Source organism: Corylus avellana, chromosome 7, assembly GCF_965113065.1.
Source record: "Corylus avellana chromosome 7, dhCorAvel1.hap1.2, whole genome shotgun sequence".
Taxonomy (NCBI): Eukaryota; Viridiplantae; Streptophyta; class Magnoliopsida; order Fagales; family Betulaceae; genus Corylus; species Corylus avellana.
In genome coordinates, this window is record NC_142496.1 from 3,236,261 (window position 1) to 3,261,703 (window position 25,443).

Below are 25,443 nucleotides of genomic sequence, written 5' to 3' on the forward strand. Positions count from 1 at the left end.
ATCATAAAGATCATTCACTAGCATTGCAAGGAAAATTTCCAAAAGAAGAGAAAATAGATAGCTGAATTTATAACGCAATAAATACACATTTATCAAAACATCTACTTTAAACTAGTAACAACGCACAGAGAAAAAGATATAAAAAGATGGTTGGAGAGAGAGAGAGAGATCAAAGGGGGAAACGAGAGAGGCACATTGACAGTTTCCATATGAGTAGGAAATGTATGCCCCAATCGAATATCATTTGCCATTATAGTATTTTCCTGCTATAAAGTAATCTTTATGAAGGAATATACAAACAGAAAAATCCGTTAAATAGGATTTTCTCGAATTCATTTTCTGAGTTATTTCAATGAAATCAACACCTACCAAAGGATACATGTTTCCAAACAAGATATCAAAACTATCTAGTGCATACACATGCAGAGCTCAGGAAAGTGGATAAGGATCGCCAGCAGCAATTTAGGCAGCGCATGTAAAAGAGCTCACATGGAACCCGCCTATCCGTGTAGATACGTAGCTAGGCATCCCAAAATTTATTTACACCGATGAGTTCCATATAAGGTCTCTCACAATATGATGCTCAAATCGCTAGCAAAGATTATTCAGGACTACATGTTTTCAGCTGATCCCAAAGTCCTATGTACCAAATAATTGAAATATATATCTCTTATGCATCATCTTTTTTCCCTGATAACTGGCTAAGATTTTCTGTACACAACCAGCCTGCCACCTGTCAGTAATTCCAAAAGATTTGATCCCTCCGATACTGTTTTTTGAGATATATTGCAATTAGATGCCTATACTTCAATTCCCTTGGACCTTTAAACTCCAAAAATGCCTCTGAGCTTGACTGAAAGTCCCCTTTACCCAAGACCTCAAACACAAATGGATCTGTTAAAACTACTGGACAATCATCCAAGTTCATCTTGTTCAAAGCAAAGTTTAAATTTCTTCCAAGTCTTTTATCCAAGTAAGCATCAACAAAACAACCATAAGTCACAAGATCAGGGGTGATTTTTTCATGTTTCATATGTTCAAGGCTAAGATGGAGATCCCAGAGCAAAGACATTCTTGAAAAGGCAAGAGCTCGGATATTAAATGTGGTAAGATCAGGACGGAATCCAGCTTCAACCATTCTTACAAATTCTCTCTGCAAGCTTTTCATTTTAAAATTGGCAGCATAGGATAGCAGCAGAAGGTTCCATAAAAGATTCCCCACATTTTTCCGACCAAGACCCTCATCCCTCAGGAACTCGCCTAATTTGTAGAACTTCTTTTCCTTTATATACGCAAATGACATCGCCCTGATTCCTTCTTCTTCTAGTAGAAGTCTAGATCTTTTAAGGCGGCCATAAGCATTCTCCATCTCTGTCAGTGAACCAAAGATGCTATAATATCTAATGAAGGCGTTACCAGTGGCAGAATCTACAATATAACCCCTAGAAACCATTTCCTTTATAGTGTTTTCCATCAATTCAAGCTGTCCTCCTTTTCCAAAGCAAGAGATGGCCAGTGAGTAAACTGCAGGTAACAAACTAAGATCCCTCGCACTTACCTGATCCAAAATTTTGGTTACTTTATCAAAATGTCCCATCCTACCATATGCATCAAATAAGTCTGAGACTATTTGCATACTTGGCACAAAAGAACTATTTATTATTTCCTCCCATATTGCCTGTGCTTGTGGAAGGAGGCCATTATCTGCATAGCATAGCATCAGAGCCGACAATGTAGAGCTGTTAGGCAGAAAACCTTCAGATTTCATCTCAAGTAAAAGCTCCTGAGCTAGATAAGGCATTCTTTTTCGACTTAAATCTTGTACCAATGCAGCACAAGCTGCATAACTATCCTTGTGATCAAAACCTCGTTCGTGCTTCCACTTCCGGATTATCTGTGCTTTGAACACACAAAAGAGAGGAAGTTAGATAACATCCATCTTAAGCATTTATAGCATACTTACTAAATTTACACTACTATGGTTTTATCTAAAAATGATGCCACTTGAAATAAGTCAAAGATAAATGGAAAGTGAATAATTCACTTCACGAGCCTTACCAGATGGAAAAGTTAAAGAGAAGCCCTTGAATCATCTCATGATAATTGGCATTTACATGTATGATCACCACCACCATCATTGATAAATATATATATTTTTTTGATAAGTAAAAGGATAAGGGGGATAAAAAAAGATCATTGATAAATATATATACAAACTCATTTTAAGAGTATATCTCATGATTTCAGCTTTGCTTATTTATAGCGACATTCAATAAATTCAGAAAGGCAGTGGTCAAATGATAGTATTAGTAACAACAACAAAAACATATACCCTTAATTTCTTCCACTTAAAAAGGAAAACTTGGTCCCTCAATCCAGCCTCACCATTACCAATCTCTAGATTTCAGTAATGCATTTTAGAATAGTGTTTATTGCTGCTATCGACTATCCTATGCAATGCCAAATTTTCATCTCTCCGTAAACCCTGTCTGCAAGACCCGCAAGTTTATTGCAAATGATATTACAAAACTGTCTAAAATTTTCACAAGGGCCATTCCAATGGGTGGTTCTCCAAGAACAAACATCCATAAAGTCATTAACCAATTCGGGTCCTGGGAGTGGTGGATTGAAAACAGCCCTACTCTCCAGTATTTAATGTATGAAGTAACTGCTCTCAGGACTCAAACCCACCAACTTATGCTTTACAGCACAAGACTTTACCATTTCAAAAAGTTAGAATACCATGGATGAAGTATGAAGAATGAAAATTCCTTTATGCAGTAAAAGATTTGTGGTCCGATACACATGCATTCCAAAGAATGTGGAGATTTTATGGGCAACATTCAATTTACAATTCTAGTCATACTCTTGATTGGAAATGAAAAAAAATTAATACTTTGGTAGCTTAAATGCAAGACCCAATAATTATTTTTCCTTTAATTCAAATAAATTTGTGAAAATTCCTTTCTTTAATTAGATAAGGATTAAAGAGCATCCATTCCACCAAAGAAAGCAGTAGTGGAGAAAACAATGGACTGCAGTTCAAGCTTATGAACAACTATAGAATCAGCCACACCCTTACACACCATACTAATTCCCAGAATATAACAGAACACAAACAAACGAAAAAAAACACAGACAAAGAAAGCATTTTGAAGATAACAGAGCAGTTCAAAGTTTCCAAAGAAACGAGAATTACCTTGCGAACTAAAGCTCGATTTTCCGAATCTCTCTGGTGGCAGAAAACCCTGAAAGCACTCGTTTTGGTAGTGTGTCCAAGGCAACGAGGAGGTGCAGCAGATAGAAGAGACTGAATTTCCATTACCAAACTGCCATGAGACTATCATTCCTCAGTGGTTAAACAGGCAAAAGGAATTCATCCAAAAAAGGTAATATTGGTGTGCTCAAACCCAGGCCCAAGGTGGATTGCGCAAGTGAAAGAATTCAACTTTGGAGTTTGGAGGCCTCGGCTGCCACCATACCAACCCACCGAGTTTATTCAGCCAATGTTGAAGCTCAACGGTTCGACTTTCAACCTCGGCCCAACCAAAAACTTATTTTCTTTCCGAAAATATTTGGGTTACTATAACTTTATGGGTAGCAATTCGGATTTATAGGCCAGGTACGTATTTTGTTGAGTTATAAATCTATTGTCATATTACTCAGTCGGACTTGAATGAGCATATGCAATTTTCATGGTCTATGCCTTTTTGTGTGGCCCTTAGCAAGCAAGTGTTACGATTGGTCCCCCGGCTGCCTTTCCTACTTAAAACAAAAAAAAAAAAAAAACTGAGCTTAACACTCTACCAGTTGATATGGTCATATAGCATTGGCGCATGTGTACAATACGTCGCACGCTCCAAAGGTGGTCATATTTAGTGAATGGGAAAGTGAAATGGATAGATTCATTTCATGGCTAATTAAATGGTAAGGATCTAATAATATATATCTTGTTAGGTTATTTAACTTGTGTGTGTGTCGTCTTTTACAATGACTTACCTTCAATTGTTTTTCACATTAATAAGTGCCAAATATTACATATTTGAACCCCTTAATTTGCATATATTAATCTTTTAATTGTATTATAGCATAATGTTTTGTGTTAGTTATGCGATTTTAGTGTTTTACAGGTTGTTAAGGGAAAATTACGAATTTAATGTGAGAAAGACAAATGCTAGAAAAAAGCCACCCAAGAGTTAAGGCTCGAGTAGGGGTGGGCAAAAACCCACCCAACCCACAAACCCACCTTGCCCCAATCCGCTCTGCCCCGCCCAGGTTTTATGTGTATTTTTGCGGGTTTTGGTAGGATTTCTCCAACCCGAGCGAGGCGGGTTGCGGGTATAAGAATTTATTTCCTACGGGTGCCCGCCCCACCCAAGTATTAAACTAAAAAAACCCTAACCCTAAGTTCCTAACTCTCTCTCTATTATGTTTCTAGCGTTGTCTTTCTTCCTCTCTCTCTCTCGTTTGTTCTCTTGCTCTCTCTCCGTTGCTCTTGCTCTCTCTCTCTCTCTCTCTCTCTCTCTGGTATGATATCTCCCCGTCTCTCGTTGCGCTGCCGCTCCACAGACCACGATCCAAGTTTTGTTATCTCTCTAGACCTCTTTCATGAACGATCCAGGTCTTTTACCATTAAGATCTGAATAGGTTTATAGGTTTGATGTTGGGTTGTGTTTGTTTGTTTGACCTGCAGAAGAGACAAAAATGGAGGAGAAGAATCCAACCCGCATCAATCCGCCCTGCCTTGCAAACCCAGAACCTGCACGGATTTTGTTACTTTTGCTCTGATGGCGGGTTGAAAAATCCAAACCCGCAGGGTGCGGGGCGGGTTGGGGAAAAGGCTGATACCCGCCCCGCCTCGACCCATGCCCATCCCTAGGCTCTAGCCCAGCTAATAGACGCTCTAGCGCCTGCGCCGCAAGAAGGAACCACAAAGCATAAGTGCGCTCGAGCGTACTCAGCCAGCGCTCAAGCGCACGCATCAGAAAAGTTTCCAGAAAATACACTTAGCGCCTTGTGTGGAAAAGAAACCCTAGAGAGATAGAATAAAAATAAAAAGAAAAGAGGAAAAAACAAAAAAGGGAGGAGGTGGCTGGTAGCAAGGGAACATGGAGGAGGAGCCATTCGGCCAAGAACTAGGAGTTTTCTCTCCCATTCGGCCAAGGCCAACCAAGCACACCAACATTCTTTTTAGCTTTGTCTTTCCTTTATGTTTAGCATTTTTTTGTTTGAAGGATTTATTTTTATAGTTATGTGTAGCTAATTTTTCAGTTAAGGTTGAGGATAAAGCCTCACCAATGAGCAGTAACCTTATTTTCATGTAAGTTGATATTTTATGAATCTATGAGTTTTGATGTTTTAAATGTTCTACTTTAATTCAATTAGTGAAATGATTCTTGGATATGAGTTCAATCATGTTTTTCTCATGATTTGGGATAGTTTCTATTAATTGATTGCTTGGATTTTCATTTGTCAAAGTATTGGATATTTATTGTGTTTCGTTTTACGGATAAATTGGATGATTTGGCTTAAATTGGGTATCCATTGTGATTTGTTGTGCAAATGGATACATTGGATGATTTAGTTTAAATTGGATATCCATTTGTGATTTGTGCCATAAACGGATACATTGGATGATTTTATTTATTCTTTTACGCAAAGTAGAACATGCATAAGATTTTTACTGCCTATAACAATCCTGATGAAAATCAAGAGTGTTATTTAGAGAATTTCGGATGTATAGATGATCATGAAGATATGTTGCTCTGATTTGGTGGGTACGGATTCTAAAACCTTAGTGCTTTGTTATTTGATCAATTTCATTTGTCTAAGAGCATTCTTGTAGCCTCACCAAATTTTACTCACAAAAATAACCAAAAGTACTTTCTTTTTTTTTTCTTCCTATTTTAACAACTCATTTTTTTAGAGCACCCGCCTCATTATTTTAACAATCCATTTAAATATTCTTTTTTAAAGATTTATTTATTCTTTTTTTAACTATTAAAGGAAGAGAGAGAAACCAAAAGCAAAAAGGAAGAGATAAATAAATTATTTAATCAATAAGAGCACTCCTTGCAATTTCACAAAAACCATTTTTTTGGTTATTTTGGTGAGGCAATTTAACTAAAATAGCCTAAATGTCCACTTTTCAGCCTCACTACTTTAACAAAAAAAAAGTAATGAAGTGAACAGTGCTAACCAAATTTAAAAATTACTATTCACTCATTTATTGATGAAACAACTCATTTCTCTCTCTTCCTTTTTGCTTTTCGTTTTTCTCTCCTCTTTTAATAGTTAAAAAAAGAATAAACAAATATTTGAAAAATAATATTTAAATGTGATAGTGAAAGTAAATTGTTAAAATAGTGAGACTGCTGGGATGCTCTAAAAAAGTGAGTTATTAAAAGTGTATTTTTTATTATTTTGGTAAGTAAAATTTGGTGAGATTGCTAGGAATGCTCTTAGCAGCTTCACCAAATTTTACTCACCAAAATAACTAGGAGCACATTTTATTTTATTTTTCTATTTTAACAATTTACTTTTTTAGAGTACCTGTCTCACTATTTTAACAATCTACTTTTACTATTCCATTTAAATATTCTTTTTTAAAGATTTGTTTATTATTTTTTTAACTATTAAAGGAAGAGAGAGAAGCAAAAAGCGAAAAGGAAGAGAGATAAATAAATTGTTTAATCAATAAGTGATTGAAAGTACTTTTTATATTTAGTGAGTACTGTTCACTTCATTATTTTTTGTTTGTTAAAGTAATGAGTTTGAAAAGTGGAGATTTAAGCCACTTTTGTTAAGCTGTCTTACCAAAATAACAAAAAAAATGGTTTTGGTAAGGCTACAAGGAGTGCTCTTATGCTCTTTACTTTCTATCTTGAATCACCCATCCTGCGGAAATAGGTTAAGACTTGGTTGGTCTAGATACATTTAGTTTTCATAAATATAATTTTCTGTGAGATTGACCTCGCATTTGCAACACTAAATTACAAAACGAACAATTCGTGCAAGTATGAGTACATTAAAATTTACACAACTCACATCCACTTGCATTAGAGGACGTCTTATCCTTGAAGTTAGGGGCACTCGGTTTGATTATAAGTCATGGCCCAGGTGGCAGTTAATTGGCACCGTGCAATGAGGTAGTGGAGTGGGAGTGGATTCCATGCTTCCTATATTAAATAAGCACGGGTTAATGGATCATCATTAATTTGGACTAAACGGGTTTAATATTTCGGTTACGTGGGCTTGGCGGCCCATTAATCCAACATAAATGTAAGCATGATAAAGCATTTTCACCATGAAGTGCTAAAAGTAGAACTAAAATAGTGGTTGGACATGATAGACTAGGTTGATGGGGTCCCTGTGTTGATAACATAAAGCCATGACATGAAGGGAAGAAAGCTACAAAATCTTGAAAGCTCAACTGAGGTGACCTGTCTCTTTGGTGAAGAAAGTGCCATCAACATTGCTTCATCGGAGTTGTAAGGACCACCAATCAAAGTGGCAATTTTGCTTCCACTAGAATCTCAGGGGCGGACCTACCACCTAATTTTGGGGGCTTTTGTCGTCCCTCCAAACTTTTAAAAATATCTTCAAAATTATCGGTTTTTATAAAATAAACCCTTTAAAATTTTGTTTTTACCCTATAAAAAAAAGCTGAAATTCTAGTTCCGCCCCGCACTAGATGCTTATACTCGAGCCTGTCTTTATCATGTAAATGGCCTTGGCCCTGGTGGTGGGGCACTTAAGCATGAATAACAAGTAACAAAGATACCTCAAAAGAGAGAAAGACTAGTAGAAGCAGATATGTAGCAGAAAATAAAATAGTATTTCCACATCTTCAGAGCATATCGTCCATCTACATTCTACACCTCTCATCAGTCATGATATTATTTATTTATTTTAAATTATTTTGAGATTAAAATATCTTATTAAGAATGAGACAAGAATTGTGCTACGAACTCTATCAATCACTTTACCTATTTTAAAATGAATTAAAGAAAATCATCTCTTCTAACTTACCAAATCAATGTAATTTTAGAGTAATATACATGTGTATTCCACTAAAAAGAAAGTAGAGTCACTAGTGAGCACATATTATATTAAATATTTTATATATAAAACTAATCTGAGTTTTGTTTTTTTTTTTTTAATTTTATTTAAGGATAATTTTTTTTTTTTTTTTTTTTTAACTCAATTTATTCTTAGAACATGTGATTTTTACATGTATTTTTAAAAAAATAAATCATATGTTGTAAAGACAAATACCCGTTTAATAGAAAATGCATATAAAAATTATATGCTTTAAAGATAAATGTAAGTTTAATACGATTAAAACTTAACCCCCTGAATTATCATTAATTTTGCATAACGTATAAACAATAATAAAATACTTAAAACTATTTTCATATAAATAAATAAAAAAACACCCTCTAAAACAACATTAACAAATCTGTCATATTATTTTTAAAGTTCCATAATATAGAAAGTTGCACCCACTTGTGGGAATAGATATGCAAATATTAAAAACGTGCATGCAAGAGATATTATTTTGCTTTGCTAGCTTTATGCCACCCCCAGACGGATTTTAATGGACAACGCACTAAAGAATCACTACTTGTTTGTATGTATTGTTCCCAACTTTTCTCACCTCAAAGAATATTCTCGAAACCAAAGCTGTCTATATATGTGTATACATACATACATACATATACATACATATATATAGATATTTAAATACCCATGATCTTCTAGGCCCAAAAAATATATATCTCTTTTTTACTTTTACTTTTTCTTGGAATTCATCTCGAGTTGGGTATCAAACTTCCAATGGTCCAAAAGAATCCATTATTGATCAGAACATTTAAATCATTAATTACATCTAGTTTAATGAAACCTGATAAAAAGAACCATTTTGTAGTTAAGATTTAATGTTGTTGCATTTAAGGTGTAAATGATGTGACATCATTTATTATTTTTGAATGGCATACAAATATATTTATCACGTGACATCATACGGTTAAATACAATATTAAATTTTGACCATAAAATAACTCATTTTTACTTCACTTGAAATAGAAAGAATTTTATTCCATTTAAATATATATATAGGTTGTTGCATAAAGTACTTGATTATTATTAGAACATTAATTAAATGATTAAATTTATTATTTTTTGTTAGTTTAAGTTTTTGAGATGAGTTATGATTTAACGTGACAGTTAAATATTTTATATAGTAGGTCTCACTTGTTAAACGTAAAAGAAACGTTGATTAAATTTACTATTTCATACCAATTTAAGATTTTTAACGATTATATCAAGCAATGATTAGAAAAACAAAAGAAAAGAGAAAAGATAAAGGAGATGTGGTCTCCTATTGATGGACAAAACACATGTTCCTTTCGAAGAGGGCAAGTTAATCGACAGATTAAAAAAAAAGGAAATGACCTTTATCTTGGTTTCTTAGTGGAAGCCAGTTTTCATGGATTTCTTTATTTTCAAATGATGAGCATTGTGAGGCTAACACAAGATTCCACCCCCAACTTGAAGCCTTTGATTCTTTATCGTCATGCTCAGAGTACTCCATGAACAATACATCAAAGTCTACCTTAGCAGTTGAATGATGACAGAAGAAATGGAAGCTAGCTAGCAGCCCACTATGAGGCTACCACTCTAGCTTTATTTTTTGACCAGATTTCGAGGCACCGGTTTTTGTCTCATTCTGGGTGTGCTTCAATATAAAGTATCTCTTCAAAATAGGTTACTTTATGACACATTCTTTTACTCGCAAGAATTGTGCATCGGTCGAGTGAGGACTCGAACAACCAATGATGATTTCGTTGTATTAACCATACAAGTCGACCATTCAAACTGACTCGTGAAAACAAAGAGTTCATGAGGTTGTATTTTTGTAATGAAAATTTATAATACAGTTTACTATATAGCTCAAATGGTCACTCTTCTAGTTATAACTGTGCTAGGGTTTACTGCAATTTTGACAAGCTAATGACATTATTGGAAAACAAGAATATTTAGCAGGACCTTAAGGGTACTTTGAAATATCTGAATGGGAGAAGAATAATATTGCAAGAGAAGCCTTGCTTTTTCTGCATCCCACTGATTTTCAAACTGAGGTCCCCATGTAGGCCAGCCATTAAATTATTCCATCAGCCCAAGCTAAGCTTGGGAAAAGTTCACACAATTAACAGCACACCGAGTGGCATATCTAAGTTGATGGGTTTCTTGGCACTCATATATGAAAGCGAAATGATTGTTACAAAAAGATATTTCAATGCAAGGATATGTTATTTGTTAAATTATTGGCTGTTATAAATATTTAGGCAGAAAGAAAATTATAAATTTAATTATTTAATTAATATTTTAATAATCTTCTTTAATAAGCGAAGCCCAGTACTTTAATTCTTTGAATATTCAAGTAAAATAGATAGGTGAATTATGGAGACAAATTTTAAACTCATAGCTTTTACTTGTCTCAAAAATTCAAGCGGCCGATGAAAAATAGTAAATTTAATCATTTAATTAATGTTTGTGACATGTGCTCTTCTTCTTTTTTCTCTCTTATTTTGAATAGTTAGCAATACTGAAAATCATATTTTTATTTTGTCATTGTCTCACTCTCGATTGATTGATGTGATAGATTGATGTGATAGTGTTAATTGATCCTTAATTTTTTTTTTCTTCTAACAGGTGCTGATTAATACTACCATAATAGTATGGTGAAATAATAATAAAATAAAAAAGTCATGTTCATTATTACTTACTTAGTTTATTATATGCTGAAGTTTTCGGCTTGCACCGGCCACTGACTTTTGTTTTTGAAACCCAACGGTCCACGATAGTTGCTGCCCCGAAGAATGATGGGTCCGTTTAGTTTTTTGGAGAATAGTCACCATTTTGGTAGCTAGGAAGTAGGAAGCCTGGAAGGTGGCAATTTCAACTCGAATCGTGTTGTAGCCGTTGACTATTCATGTAAATGAAAATAATTAATTCTCGTATTCGAAACATATCATAAAAATGTGAAAATTCTTTAGCTTAATCTTTTTAAATTAAGTGTTTAAAAAGGGAAGTTAATATGGAGGCTCATAGGCCAAAGAAGGTGCATGGCAATTCAGCAAGGGCAGCAACCTATATTGGAGCAAATTTGGGTGCAAGACTACCAAGATTTTGTTGGGTGGTCTTGGCCTATCTTAGTTCCAAAAGTTAACTCAAGAGGTGAGATTTTTTCTCACACTTATAAAGTGACCAACAACCCATTTCACAACCGATGTGGGATAACCCCAACAATCTCCTTCTCACACATCGGGCCCTGGGTTGGAGCAGCGACAACCAGTTTCTTTCGTAGACTGTTGGACTGAGACTTGTTGGTAAATATGGGCTTTGATACTAGTGTTAAGTAGTTTTGGACCTGTCTCAATCCCAAAAGCTAGCTCAAGAGGTGAGGCTTCCCTCACACTTATAAACTGACAATCAACTCCTTCTACAACCGATATGGGATAATTCTAACAATCTCCCCCTTACACATCGGGCCCTGGGTCCGAGTAGCGACAACCCGTTTCTTCCATAAACTGTTAGGTCGAGACTTATTGGTAAACCTGAGCTCTAATACTAGTGTTGGGTGGTCTTTGGCCTATTTCAACCTCATAAGCTAGCTCAAGAGGTGAGGTTTTTCCTCACATTTATAAACTAACCACCAGCCCATTCCACAACTAATGTGAGATAACCCCAACAAATTTTGTTCATGATATTGTTTGTATTGAGAATATTCGTTATTTTGAATTGAATGAAAGCTTGAAATTTTACCTAAAAAAAAAAATTTATATTGTGGTCTTCTTGAAAGAATCTCATAAGAGTATTAGAGCCAAAGAGTTGGTATAATCGATGTGGCAAAGAACTCACATGTGAGAGGAAGATTATTGATTATATACACATGAGTGCAAAATAATTAAGAGTGGCATTGGAAGCATATCATAAGAATAAGAGGATAATATAACACAATTGGCCAAAATTCATTAGCTTAAACTTTTAAATTGAGTGATATCTTAATATATGATATTATGGTCTCATTAAAAAACTTTTATGCTAGGCCAAAAAAAAAAAAAAAAAAAAAAAATTGTTATGAGGAAAAATTTTAAAAGACTATACATTACTTGGGAAAATTACATTACTCTCTTCTAATTACCAAGTAAATTGCAATGTCTTCTTTTTTGCGCAAAAATGACAAAATACTCGTGATAAGAATTTTTCTTAAAAAAAAGAAAAAGAAAAAAGAAAATCATTTTTCCTGGATGCAGCATGCTGTGCAGAGGAGAATGCACCATGTTGTGCAGCAAGAAATGGTCATGATATGGGTGATAAAATGCATAAAGAGGAAAGAGTAAAGAATAAAGTAAGTGATGTGTGTTTTTTAAAGAAGGTTAAAGTTATACCAATTAAAGACAAGAAGAGGAAATTCCCTCTCTGGTGGTTTAATCATTCAAAAGGTATGGGAAGTGCACACCTTTAATTGTGTAGAAAAAAGAAAAGCAATTAGGGTACAAAAAGTATATGTCATCTTGGGTATATTTATTGTTGTAGTGATCCAATGTGCCAAGAGAATGATTAAATTTTACCTCCATTTCAACAAAACATAAAGTTATTATGTGGTGGGGCGGGGAAAGAGCCAAACCCAAAGGAAAAAGAAAAAATCAATACAAAATTACTTAGGTTATTACAAATTTTATTATAATTTCATTATAAATTCACATGATAATCTACATAATTGCCACATGGCACAAAACAGGTGAAAAAAAATAAACTACAAAATTTGACAGATAAACTTAATTATTTAGTGGCTAATGTGATCAGTGCCATGTGGGCTGTCACATCGATTTGTAAAGAACTTGTTGTAAAAGCTGGAGATGATCTGTCAGGTCGATTTGTAAAGAACTTGTTGTAAAAGCTGGAACTGATCATGTTTGTTAAGGACTTTGGTTTTTGTTCTCTAGAAAAATATATTAACAAACAATACAAAACACAAACACTTTTTATAAATTTGTATTATTCCCTTGCCGTAGGAATATTTTGAAAAGCAGATGCCTAGATTTTGTAGAGGTAAGAGCTAACTTATTTTATTTTTATTTTTAAAAAAAATAAGTTTATGGGGTGACTAATTTTTTTTTTTTTTTCTCTTCTTAATTTTTGAATTATTTTTAACGATAAGTAGGACTTTACATCTATTCGAGTTTCATAAAATAAGCATACATACTCTATAGAAATCACTTCCTTAAATGTGAACTCTAAAAAAAAAAAAACCAATTTCACTTTTATATTATGTCAAAACTTTTTTTTTATATAAAAATTGAAAAATAAATATCTTCAAAAAAAAAAAAAAAAATGAATTAACAAACCTACACGTAATATTCCTAACAACAACACCCAAAACCAATGTGATAGGATGGGTGGCTTATTTCTTTTTTAAAAGTCTCATTGTGGCTTTTGGTTCTTTGGTTGAACTAATCGTAGGATTAGCATATGGTAATCACTTTGTTTCCATATGCGTGGTATGTAGTTAATATCCAGACCATAAAGCAAGTTCATTCATTAATTTAATCATAATTCCCAATAGAATATAATCATGATTAGTTGTACAAAGTTGAGTAGTTTTATTGCTTTTCTTCCTTTGTCCTCATGTGCCGCACAAGATTTGTGTGACACATTTTATATGTACCTTGTCACATCATAAAATCTAATAACTATAGAAGTAGTATTTTGATAGCTATTTTGTTCTCTTATGTAGTTCTCTTTGCCATTCACGTGAATTTTTTTTTTATTTTTTAAATAAAAAAATAATAAATGAGTTTTTTTTTTTTTTTTTAATTATAAATTAATGTTCACGCCAGTTATTAAAAAATTAATTTAATTGTATTTGACGTGACAGTGCCATTATTTTTTTTTACATTTCTTATTAATTTGTTCTAAAACTATATTTTCTTAATAATGTTTCAAGAAGTGAGGAGGCTAGGATACAATTTTAAAAAAGTTCCATTATTGTCTTTGTTATAAAGAGCGGAAACATTCATTCATATTTGGTATAGCAATTTAGTGCATATACATAATTAATCTTGATAATTTATTAATAAAGGTAATGACATAATAAACCTTAAAACTTGACTTTAGTTTTTAAATTAAACCATGAAGTTTTCATCGGATCAATGATTAGCAATTTAGCCTATATGTTTGTTGGGGCCCTCAATAATTATTTGTTGTTGACTAAAAGTAACAAATACCTAATTCTTTGAGATCTATCTCAACACTAAAAGCATTTCACATAAATGCCAAGAGGTATTATGGTATAAATAAAAATCATATAACAATGACATTTGCATCAGAACATATCTAATTGTTTGGACCCTCAATAATACATAAATATTTTTCTTTTCAAATTAGATTGTTTCACCAATTCAGTCTATTAATTTTACATACGATTTCACATATTTTTATTAAAAATGCATATGAGAATTACATATAATTTGGACATGCTAGTTTTATAGATTGGATTGAAAAAAAAATTTATCCAACGAATTTGGAGGAAAGCTTTGTCCATGTGGACTATAATTCTCTAAATAAACTTGCTAAGAATATTCACATCGACCCAACAAATTTTCTTACCATTTGCACCAAAAAATCACATTTTCCATTTTACATCTCACTCTCTATTTTAGCTATCAATTTTTACTATTTCATTTAAATATTATTTTTCAAGGATTTCTTTATTATTTCTTTAGTCTTTATTGAGATGAGAAAGAATGTTAGAGAATAAAAAAAATATTTTTTTAACGTTTAGGGAGTGAATAATGCTAGCTAAATTTGGTTAAATTTATTGTAAGAGCATCCTTATTGAACTCTTCAAATAAAAGTTAAATTTGAAGAGAAAAACTCACTTTTGTAAATTTGAATAGCCACTTTTAAAATGAATCAAATATCAAATTCAATATATTTTCCTCTACTTTAGCTAAATATTATTATTTTCTTATTTTTTAATTATTATTTTTTTGTTATTGGTAGATGAGAGAGAATAAAAATGAATATATAAGATTAAAAAACTAAATAACTTTCACTTTTTGGCACTTGGTATTTGAAGAGTCTTGTTGATCAAAGTTAAATTTGAAATAAAATGGAGAACTTGTTATAAATGACTATTTTTGTGAATTTTTTTCAAATTAAAAAAAAAAAAAAATCAAATTTAAAAAGCTCAATAAAATGCTCTAAAAGCTCTCCAAATCTTTTTCATGAGCCAAATACAACTCGTTTTGCTCTCATTTTAACATTCCAGCTAGCTTGATGATAAGGCCCTAATAGTTGGGAGTCTAGGGTGTGTTTGGCAAAGGGCTTGAAAAAGGAAGTGGGATGAAACTGTAACAAATTTAATTGATGTGAGAAAAAAAAGTAATAATGTTTTGTATAAAAAAATGAAAAAAATTGTTTTGTAGTGATTTTTTTATTTAAATAATAATAAAAGGTGATTGATGTGAGGTAAAAAATAAGAATGTTGGGTTAATTTTGAGATGAATTTTTTAGATTTTTAGGTCCGGATCGACTCCTTTGCCAAACACAACCTTATACAAATAGAATCTTCTGGTATACAATTTGTTTGGTGTAGCTTTTTGGTTTAACAACTTGAGAAGTATACTAAAAGGAAGACAAAGTTTAATTATTGAGGAAAAGAGTTACAAAATGGTGTATAAAATAATTGCAAAAGAATCTTGAACTTGAAAGCAACAACATGGGGTAATCAAAGCTTGAGGGCAGATTTAAGAAGAGCAAAAACGAAAAAAAAAAAAAAGGGAAAAGAAGGAAAACGACAACCAGACAATTATCACCAGAAACTATTCATTCATACAAACAATTATTATTCAATATCATTTGAAAAAAAAAATTGAAAAAAAAAGCAATTATGATTAGAATTGAACCGTTTATATTCCACCTCCCAAAAACCACAGGCGTTGGAGACCAGAGGAGAGCTGAAAGGTGCTGTCTCTCTCTCAATTTAGCAAAGGAAGAGACCTTCTACTTGCTTCTACAGCACTCTTATAAATCTAGCAAAAGTCTCTCTCTTTCTCTCTCTCTCTCTGCGTGACGATTTCTGTGTCATATCTCAATGTTGCCTAGACTTGAAAGGAGTCTCACTCTGCATCTTCTTTAGCAGTACTCTATATAAGACTCGGGTTTTCCTGAGTGGGTTCTGAGGGATACCCAGTTGATAATTTTCCCGGAAAATGGAGAATTTCCCAGGAAAAAAGAGACCCGCGATCAACCTTTCCCTTTTCACCACTCTCTCAGAGTCGTTTTCCTTGGACAAGTCTCCGAGTCCCTTGAAATCTCCTAGGAATTTCCAGGGAGACGTGGTTGGGCTTGGCATAGTGGCTGCCATGACCGATTTGAGCCACAAAATCTCGGCTAATTCAGCGGTGGTGTCGCCCAGATCGACACCGATCCCCATCGTGTCGTCTGCGAAGGCAGCCGCGAATTTCAGAGGTCCAGTGAATGATAAGGAGAGAGATGAGGAGGTGGATGAGTTGTCTGAGAGCTATACTTGTGTGATTTCGCATTTGGGGAGCAACGTGGTTGAGAAGCGCGTGTATTTCGATGATAAGCTTAATGGGGTTGTTGGTGATTGCTGCGGTGCTGCTTGTGTGGTGAACGACAGTGGGGTCATAGTGTTCTCTGCTTCCCCCGTGAATATTGGTGAGGCCAGGATGGAGTTTTGGACTGCTGATTTTCTTAGTTCTTGCTATCTTTGCAAGAAGCAGCTTCTGGGGCTGGACATTTTCATGTACAGGTAAAGAAAATATGATGGTTATGGTCTTTTAGTTTGTTTCCTTAATTCGTTGGTTTTATCATCTGGGTATGTTGGGATTGTAAATGATCTGTGACTTGAGTGTGTTGGTTTATGTTGTTGGCCTCGAGATGAGGTCTGATTTGGTTGAAAAGTTACTTCCTTGAATTATTTTAAGTGATGGATTGACAGTGAACTGGACATGATTGAATTTTGAATTATGATTATTGTTTGATTGTTTTCATATTACTGTCTTTTTGGGAAGTTTGTGTTCAGAATTTTTGTATGCACTTGAAGTTTGGGTTGATTTAGAAGGATGAATGAATATGGCAAACCTTGTGGATTTTTTTTTTTATGTTCTTTTGGTTTTGCATTAGTTCTTGCATGGAAATAGCTAGATGTAGATAGTAATATAGTGATGACCGATGAGTGAATTTGTGAACCGATTCTAGTTATATACCTAGTTTTGGTTTATGGTTAGCCTTTGAACTAAAGTGGAGGGTCTAATTAATGATTTCTCTATAGTTGGGAGCTTTGATATTGTTTTCCCTATTTAAAGCCTAGACCTCAGGTACAGGCTGGTCCTCTGGTTTTGTAAATAGTTGTGGGGCCTTTGAGAGCTTTGTCAATAGGCTAATAATAGTGCATGCTATAAACATATATTTTTCTGCCTGTGATAATTCGTCTTAGAGCTGTTTGAATGAGAATATCATTAATAGAGCATATATAGGCTTTGAATAGTCGGTAGTCCATTCAGAAATGCAGACTGGAAATCCTCATTAGATTGTATTTGACTTTTTAAACTGTTGAGGCATTCATACAGCTTGACTAGACTAATTAGTAAATTCTAGCTAGTCGCTCTGCTGATACCTTTGACAGAAATCTTTTTATCAAGAAATATATCAGCAGGATAGGCAAAGTCAGTGATTTAGCCCATCAATCTGGTTTTGGAGCTTGGGTTCCATATGCATGGCACTCTCTTGCAGATCTAGAGTAGAGTTTTATTATGGCTGATTTTTCTATCTTCTAGGCTCCACACGTCATTAGAGCAACTGGGATGATTCCTTCTACATGTGCTTCTCTTCTAATACATTTTTTATTAGAAATCCTACCATTCAACGAAATTATGAAATCTTTTTAATCTATTCTACAAGCAATCTTTCCTCAATCTTTGTTTTTGCTTCTAGACAAAAGCCTTTAGAAAACATACATGTTCAACCTGTAAATTTATTGTCCGTATCAATCTCTTTGTTGTGACTTCTAATAAAAAATGTATCCAGTCAAACTCTTGTTTGTTTTTTTCATTATATGGATATGGCTTTTAGTTGCTGATATAAGCAGCATAACTATTAGTGCAAGCTGCACTTTGCGGTTTCAAGTTTCTTAGGAAGGAATATAAGTGCTCATATTAGTTTGACTATAATTTCCCTACTCTATTTCACACTTAAAAATAAATGCCAGGTGTGATTTATGCTGGCAATCATTTGAAACATGAATCTTTATTCTCAATGAAGATGAAACTGATCGGATCAGGACGATAGCTGTTTTCTTAATACACTTTCAAGTTTCCTCTTTATCGCATTCAACTCTCAGGAGTCAATATTCTCGCAAGCGAGGACTGGAAGATTAAGCATATTCTTGGCAACCAAATAATGTATTAATGTTTTTCCAGTTACCCACTTAGGCGTCTTACGAGACTGTTTCACAGCCATTGCTTGTTACTGGATTAGAGTTCGTATTTTTCGAATCTTTTCATTGAGTTACGCGTGAAAGAGTCAATCTTATCAAATCTTTGAGTCGGGGCTCTTTCTTTAAACGTTTATTTTATCAAGCGCATTCTCTTTTATTTCTCAAGTTCAAATCTTTGGTATTTCTAGCTAGTTGTAGAATGATTCTAGGTTGACCATCTTTTGTCACTTCATTTGTTTTGGTGGGGGCGTTGTGATGAGTAATTGCATAAATTCCACTTGGTTCTTACCTGGTTCACAAGGTAGCAGTCCTTTTTATGCTGTCCCCCTCTCTTTATTGGAGATATTTGTTGATGTTGAAGTCTCTAGTTGATCTTGTTTGCTTCTGTATGTGGTCTTGATTCTTTTTGGGTTTTGCTTTATAATTCAAACCTGGAGATCTTTTTGGAGATACCCCACATGGAGTTTTGACTGATTAAACATTTTATGGACTTTTGCAGAGGGGAAAAAGCATTTTGCAGCGGCGAGTGCCGTGACAAGCATATTAGAAGCGATGATTACAAAGAGAAGTGTGCATCTGGAGCTCTGAAGCCACCACTTGATTACTCTGTCTCGCCGTGCTCTGGCCCGCTGGTGTTCTTCGCTGGGGTTGCTGCGGCATAGACATTCTGGAGCACTGAAGCCACTACTTGATTACTCTGTCTCGCCATGCTCCGGCCCGCTGGTGTTCTTCGCCGGGGTCGCTGCCGCACAGACATTTTTATGATACTTTTACGTAAATAAAATGGAAGTAAAGGACGTGAAAGGGTGTCCAAATAAAGTGTTATCACCGGCACAATAAACAGTAGATAAAATTTGAGAGGGTTTGAGCAAGTTGTATCTATATTCTATATTGAACGAAAATCCTGAGATGGGAATACTTTGATTAGAGAATATGGATATTTGTTTGAACCCAAAAGAGGGTACCATATGTAAATTTTCAATTTGCAATATATTATAGTTATTATAGTCACAATATTATCTTGTCAGCTTAATTTGCTATTCAAATTGTCTCATATGAGACTTACCCGTTCAAATAAGTAGAGATTGCCCGCCGAGTGGCCACGTGCTTGAACAGGTGGGTTGTTCTTTTACGTGTACTTTTAAAAAATTGTTGTAGGAGATCTTAATCCCAAGAAAAAAGGAGAAGTCAATATTTATTTGTCAAAGTTTGTGAGGGATGTCGTAATTTCCATGACTTGTAAAACCAGGGTGGTCCATTACTTTGAAATCCAGCGTCGATTCCGACAGAAGTGGCATATTCATGGGGGTTGTCTTTATCATCCGCCATTAATTGCTTGACAACAAAGGCAACAAAGCCAAACCCAAAATAATAACGTAACTAGAATTCAAAGTTGCTTCATTTACTTTAATTTATTTAATTCAAGTTGCTTCATTTACTTGACCTTATTTAATTCAAGTTGCTTCATTTACTTGACCTCTTGGATCCATATCTTCAATCCCTTTGTTTTTCTATCCACTATTTTTAGTCTTTTGTTTTTTCTTGTCTTTTAAGTTGTCAATTCATTTTTTATTTATTTATTAAAACTAAAAAGCTTCTCAAACCACAGCAGGAATTCTTCCATTTTACTCAACAAAATTTCAATGAATTAGAGTTTCCATGATTTAGGTTTTTGGCTGTTAGAATATTCAACGATTAAATCCGTCTTTTCTTACCAATATAAACGTTTGGAATAAGTAATGATTTTATATGATATCAAAACAAACATCTTGAATTTAAACTAGCTTAAGCATTTGAGATGACCAGGGTTGAAATAAAAAATTTTTATGTGAAAAGAGGAGACAAAACTAAAAACAAAAAAAAGAATTAAAATGGGACACGAATATTATTTTGTGGGGAACAAATTTAGAAAATAAGTATAATTTAAAAAATGTTTTAAACATTTTGGGGGCATTCGTCCCCCACCCCAAGCCATGGGTCCACCCTGGGAGATGACTAATTGATATTACCAGCATCGATCGAACTACCACTAAATATCTTAATAATCATAATTTCTAACTACTATCTCAATTTTCTCATTAATTAATCACAAGTTATAACTACTTTGAAAAGTATATTTTAGATTCGAGATATTACAAATTACAAGAGTTTTCTAGACAATGACAAAAACTTTATTGGGCCACAACAAAGAACTATAAACCCAATTATAAATTTTGACCCAAAATCAAGTTTGCTTAACAACATGCACTTTAAACTTGATTTTGTTAATCCAAAAAGAGTTCCAAACTTGTGGAAGACGTCATACTTGAGTGGGCTCTGTAAGAATGTTGGCAATCTACTTCCTCTTTTTGCCAAAATGCATGACAAAAACACAATGTATCAGCAAAGTAATGCTTAAAGGAAGACTCATGTTTTCTTTATGTCCTCTCAAAATTGACGTGGCTCTTAAAATTATGATTGAATTTGTAATAAATTACTATTTGATTTTGATCAATTAGTAACTTTAAAAGTTGCATTATTCGTAGTAGCAACATGCTCTCCTTTATAAGTAGAAAATGTCATAATTGGTTACTTCTTTGAACTCCAAGTGGATTGATTTTTATGCTATAACCACTTTCTAATCTAAAATGTCTTCTTTGAAGTAGTTAGACATTATGGTTAATGAGAATTTTGAAAAAGTAGTTGGAAATGTGGTTATTAAAGTGGTTAGTGGTAATTGGAAGTTGTGATTAAGAACTATCTTGCAAGACTTTAAGAAAATTGTTAGACCTATATCTATTTTACAACTTGTTAACACGTGTCAGCATGTACAATAAAATTAAAAATAAAAATAAAAAACTCAACAGAAAAAGACCTTTGGAAACTTCCAACTACCACTAACTATCTTAATAGCCACAATTTCCAAATACTCAATTTCTTATTAAGTGATTTTTTTTTTTATTGATATGTCCACACAAGGGAAGGGGGAGGGGGATTTAAACTTGTGACCTCTTCTTCATGAGGCGTGGTCCACTGCCAATTGAGCTACCCATTGGGGACCTTATTAAGTGAATTTAGAAGAGTTTTCTAGTCAAAGACAAAAAAAACTTTATTGGGCCATAACAGTTATACGCCCAGTTATAATATTGTACCCAAAATCAAGTTTACATCACAAGACACACATGCTAATTTTGTCAATTGCCATAAACTTTAATATTATTATTATTATTATTATATATATATTTTTTTTAATTTTTTTTTTCTTCGAAGAGTATACTTGAGAGGGCATGAAAGAGTACTTAGGGTGAGATGTGCCCTAGATCAAAGTCTGTGTATCATGTGTGATTTGATTAATGTAAGAACCCTAAGATTTGATTAAGTCAAATAAATATACCATTCCCATTTATCCCTAAAGTTCAAGTTAATAAGAAATGGTGAATTTAATTATTTCATTCAAATTCTAACATTCTTCCGGCCCTCACGTGTGGACATGTGTTATAATACTATGTTAAATTACAATTTATCTTAAAAGCTTGCACCAATAAAAAATGACGAAATTAATCATATAATTGATATTCTAAAATAATCTTTGATTAGCATTGTATCTAATATAAACTTTACACGGGTTAAGTGTAATTCATTCAAACAATATCAAATAAATTAAATCTCATTTCAAATATCTTACAAGTATTGTAGAAAACAATATACATTGGCAATATTGCTGCTTCCTCGCATGAAATGATCACCCATTTGTCACAGCCTCACAGGTCAGATTGATAGGGAACCCCTGCATCTGAAATCCACTTTTTCCCTTTGATGAATGCACCCACTGTGAATTTCTTGGCTTGTTTCGTGGTCATGTTATTCTTTACTCCCTCCCATTTAACCCTATCATTCAGCTGAGAACCAGGGCCATAGTTTTGAAACTCGCTGTAAAATATGGTGCTCGGAGCTGATGCGCCTACCCATGGCAACCATCCATTGGGTTCGATGAAGTTATCCAAATAGTTACCTGTTAGAATATAAATTAAATGATTAAATTCTATCTTTTTCTATAAGTTACGTTCTTAGGATATCCGGTAGTTTAACACGATATTAGTACAGAGGTCCTGAATTCAAATTCTGTCTCAGTCATTCATTTCTAATTTCAATTAAATATTTCACATGTCAATGTCAAGAGAGTATTAGAATATAAATTTAAGCTTTTGGGATAAAAACAGTTTAAAATTACCTATATATACAGTTGTGGAGTAATTCTTCCATGGCCGGCCAAGGTATGTTTGGACTGAACTCAAGTCCCCATTTGGTGAGATGCTGCAATTCTGGATCGAGATACCAGTGTTCTGATTTGGGTCAACCTTGCCTTGTGCTGTGATGGTGTTCTGCTGCCCAGGTAACGGCAATCTAGGCAGTATGTTGCAGTTTTGCAGCAGCACCACCGAGTTTCCGAAGATGAAATCAACCGTTCCGGTGATGTTGCATTCGCGGTAGAACTGCCGGTTGGTGTGTGCGTAGAGGGAATCCTGAAATGCATCGATCAAACACCTGTTTGAGCATACACGTGAGGAGTAGTGTTAGAATATAAATTAAATAGTTAAATTTATCAATTCTTATAAGTTTAAGTTTTTGAGATAAGTGGTGATTTAATAACCTGTAGAAGACGGATTTGTCCGAGTCTGTCATTAAGGCTACTGCCTGGTGCTTGATTGCTCCTGCAGTGTTGCAGAACCCCATGTCTATAGCAATGAAGCCTTTGCCAGCTACTGCAAATGTTGCAGTTGAATATGTTGGATTCCCATCCACAAAGTTTAGTGCACCCGATACAATTGTATCATTCATTCCATCACCAACCATCACAATGTTCCACTTGTTCTTATTCACTTGTACATTTTCATAGTAAATCCCTTTCTTCACATAGATCACGAACCTGGTGTCGGTTTTATTCGGGGCTGCTTTAATAGCATCACTGATGTTTCCACAATGGCCGGTGCCGTCTTGGGCGACAACGATGTTCGCCTGCTTCGTCAAATCTGAACTTTGAAGTAGCTTCCTATCGTTCGAATTCAGCCACTCTGGGAAACTCATTAGCCGTCGCCGCCTAAGATTCAAAGCGCTTTCTATCTTTGAAATCCATGATATGATGGCAAGGCTGTTGCTTGTTAGTTCAGTAGAATTCTTCAGCCAATTGGCAATACTGCTCTGTATTGTTGCATTCTCAAAGCCCTCTTTGCACGTCTCCTGGTAAGTGCCTGCAGAACTCAGCCAAGTTTGGAGATCATCAGCAACTTCAATCAACGAGAGAGAACTGGAGAACAATGTGCCATTAAGATGATCCAACGCGAGGCTCAAAAGTTGGCGGCAATTTTCCAAAGCCGCAACAGTCATGTTGTCGGAATTACCTGTTACAATATAAATTAAACAATTAAATTTATTTTTTCGTATCGACTTAAATTTTTAGAATAAGTAATGATTTAGCATAGTATAAAAAATTAAATAAATAAAGCTTTCAGAATAAGTCCTGATTTAACATTACCGTTGAAAATGTTGTGACCCAAGAAGTACTTATCAGCAACTTTATGCAACTCAGCCAAGGCCACTTGGGTTGCCAACTTGAAGGCATCTACAGGCTGAAAATGGCTTGAGTGAGCTAGAGGAGCAAGACTTGTGAAACAAGTATCTGGGTACAAGGTGATATCGCAAATGGCCTTTATAGAAGAGGAGAGAGGCTGATCGGAAGCGCCACCACTTTGCGAATCATGAGAAGTTCCGAGCACGGCGGCGACTACAATGCAGACGAGAATTATGGAGGATATGGTTATGATGGCGACGCGCTTTCGGGTTTTCCGACGAGCTTGTTCAAGCTTTGCTTGCTCGGCTGCATCAACTTTGCCATAGGCTCTGAAGGAGGAGGACAAGTTCATCATCATGTTATCCTTCTTGTGCTATTACATTAGAATTAGATGATGGTGGGTGGGTGGGTGCTGAGGGTAGAGCCTTCTCTATATACATATATAATATAAAAGCAGGAATTTAAGATTGTATTTGGTAGTTTAACGCGGTAGAACGTGCAAGGCACCTTTCTCCTACGTGAGCATTTTTGAAGGTTCAATGTACTACTGCTTCTCATGTTGATGCTTCGTAGACTTGGCAACTATTTTATTTTATTTTATTTATTTATTTTTTCAGGGGTCAAATAGGCAAAAAAAAAAAAAAAAAAAAAACGACGAAATGAGGGAAGATAATGCTTTAACCTTACATATTATATATTATTTGCTGGCAAGTAGGGAAGAAAATTCTTCCCTTTATCTTTAGATCTAGAGTTTTAATATGAAGTTTTAACCCACTAACTTTATGTTGGATAAGTGTCAAGTTCATTAGTTGTATAAAAAATTGCTAACCCTTATGTTAAGTGTCAGCAGAGACGGAGGGAGGGGGGACCGGGGTAGGCCATGGTCCCCCCAAAATAAGGGAAAAAAAATTTAGAAGTCAAAAAAAAAAAAGAAAAAAGAAAAAAGGAAAGATTAAGTTAATTAAGTTTTAATTTTAGTTATTTGGCCCCCCTCAATTTTTTTTTTTTTGGCCATATGCAATAAAAACTTTTGGCCCTATTCTTAATTTTTTTGGGCCATACCCATTAAGTTTTTTTATTTTTGGCCCTTACTTTCAAATGTCTACTTTTTTTGCCATTACTTTCAAATGTTCACTGTATTTTGCCCTTACGGTAATCTTTAGTTCATAAAAAACAACAAAAATAATTTTTTTAATAAAAAAAAATTCTAAAGAACCGAAAAAAAATTTTGGCTGGCCCCCTCCCATAAAATTTCCTGACTCCGTTCCTGAGTGTTAGGTTTGATTTGTGTTGAAGCGTGGTATAAGATTATATAAGTAAACCATGACCCGAATCATTTAATTAAATGGGTTAGACCCTTAAC

At 34.2% G+C, this 25,443-nt stretch overlaps 3 protein-coding genes across 5 annotated transcripts; 1 reads left to right on the top strand and 2 right to left on the bottom strand.

Annotated features, from left to right (window-relative positions):
* Positions 1-307: 307 nt before the first annotated feature.
* Positions 308-3,431, bottom strand: LOC132184748 (Pentatricopeptide repeat (PPR) superfamily protein). Of its 2 annotated transcripts, none has more exons than XM_059598489.2 (2): positions 3,200-3,431; positions 308-1,894 (listed from the first exon to the last, which is right to left on the bottom strand). In XM_059598489.2, the coding sequence occupies exons 1-2, from the start codon at positions 3,320-3,322 to the stop codon at positions 737-739; spliced, it is 1,281 nt and encodes a 426-aa protein (XP_059454472.2). In that variant the 5' UTR covers positions 3,323-3,431; the 3' UTR covers positions 308-736. The 2 variants fall into 2 exon arrangements, with proteins under 2 accessions (XP_059454472.2, XP_088374525.1); XM_088518399.1 differs by having other exon boundaries at positions 308-1,899.
* A 12,584-nt stretch (positions 3,432-16,015) lies between these two features.
* Positions 16,016-19,546, top strand: LOC132184998 (FCS-Like Zinc finger 14). The gene is made up of 2 exons (XM_059598805.2): positions 16,016-16,846; positions 19,032-19,546. Exons 1-2 carry the CDS (start codon positions 16,284-16,286, stop codon positions 19,192-19,194), a joined length of 726 nt encoding a protein of 241 aa, XP_059454788.2. The 5' UTR covers positions 16,016-16,283; the 3' UTR covers positions 19,195-19,546.
* A 2,726-nt stretch (positions 19,547-22,272) lies between these two features.
* On the bottom strand, positions 22,273-24,435 carry LOC132185470 (putative pectinesterase/pectinesterase inhibitor 46). 2 transcript variants are annotated; one of them, XM_059599238.2, is made up of 4 exons: positions 24,045-24,435; positions 23,163-23,910; positions 22,743-23,056; positions 22,273-22,523 (listed from the first exon to the last, which is right to left on the bottom strand). In XM_059599238.2, the coding sequence occupies exons 1-4, from the start codon at positions 24,433-24,435 to the stop codon at positions 22,273-22,275; spliced, it is 1,704 nt and encodes a 567-aa protein (XP_059455221.2). The 2 variants fall into 2 exon arrangements, with proteins under 2 accessions (XP_059455221.2, XP_088374511.1); XM_088518385.1 differs by having other exon boundaries at positions 23,163-23,891; positions 24,035-24,435.
* Between the last annotated feature and the right edge of the window lie 1,008 nt (positions 24,436-25,443).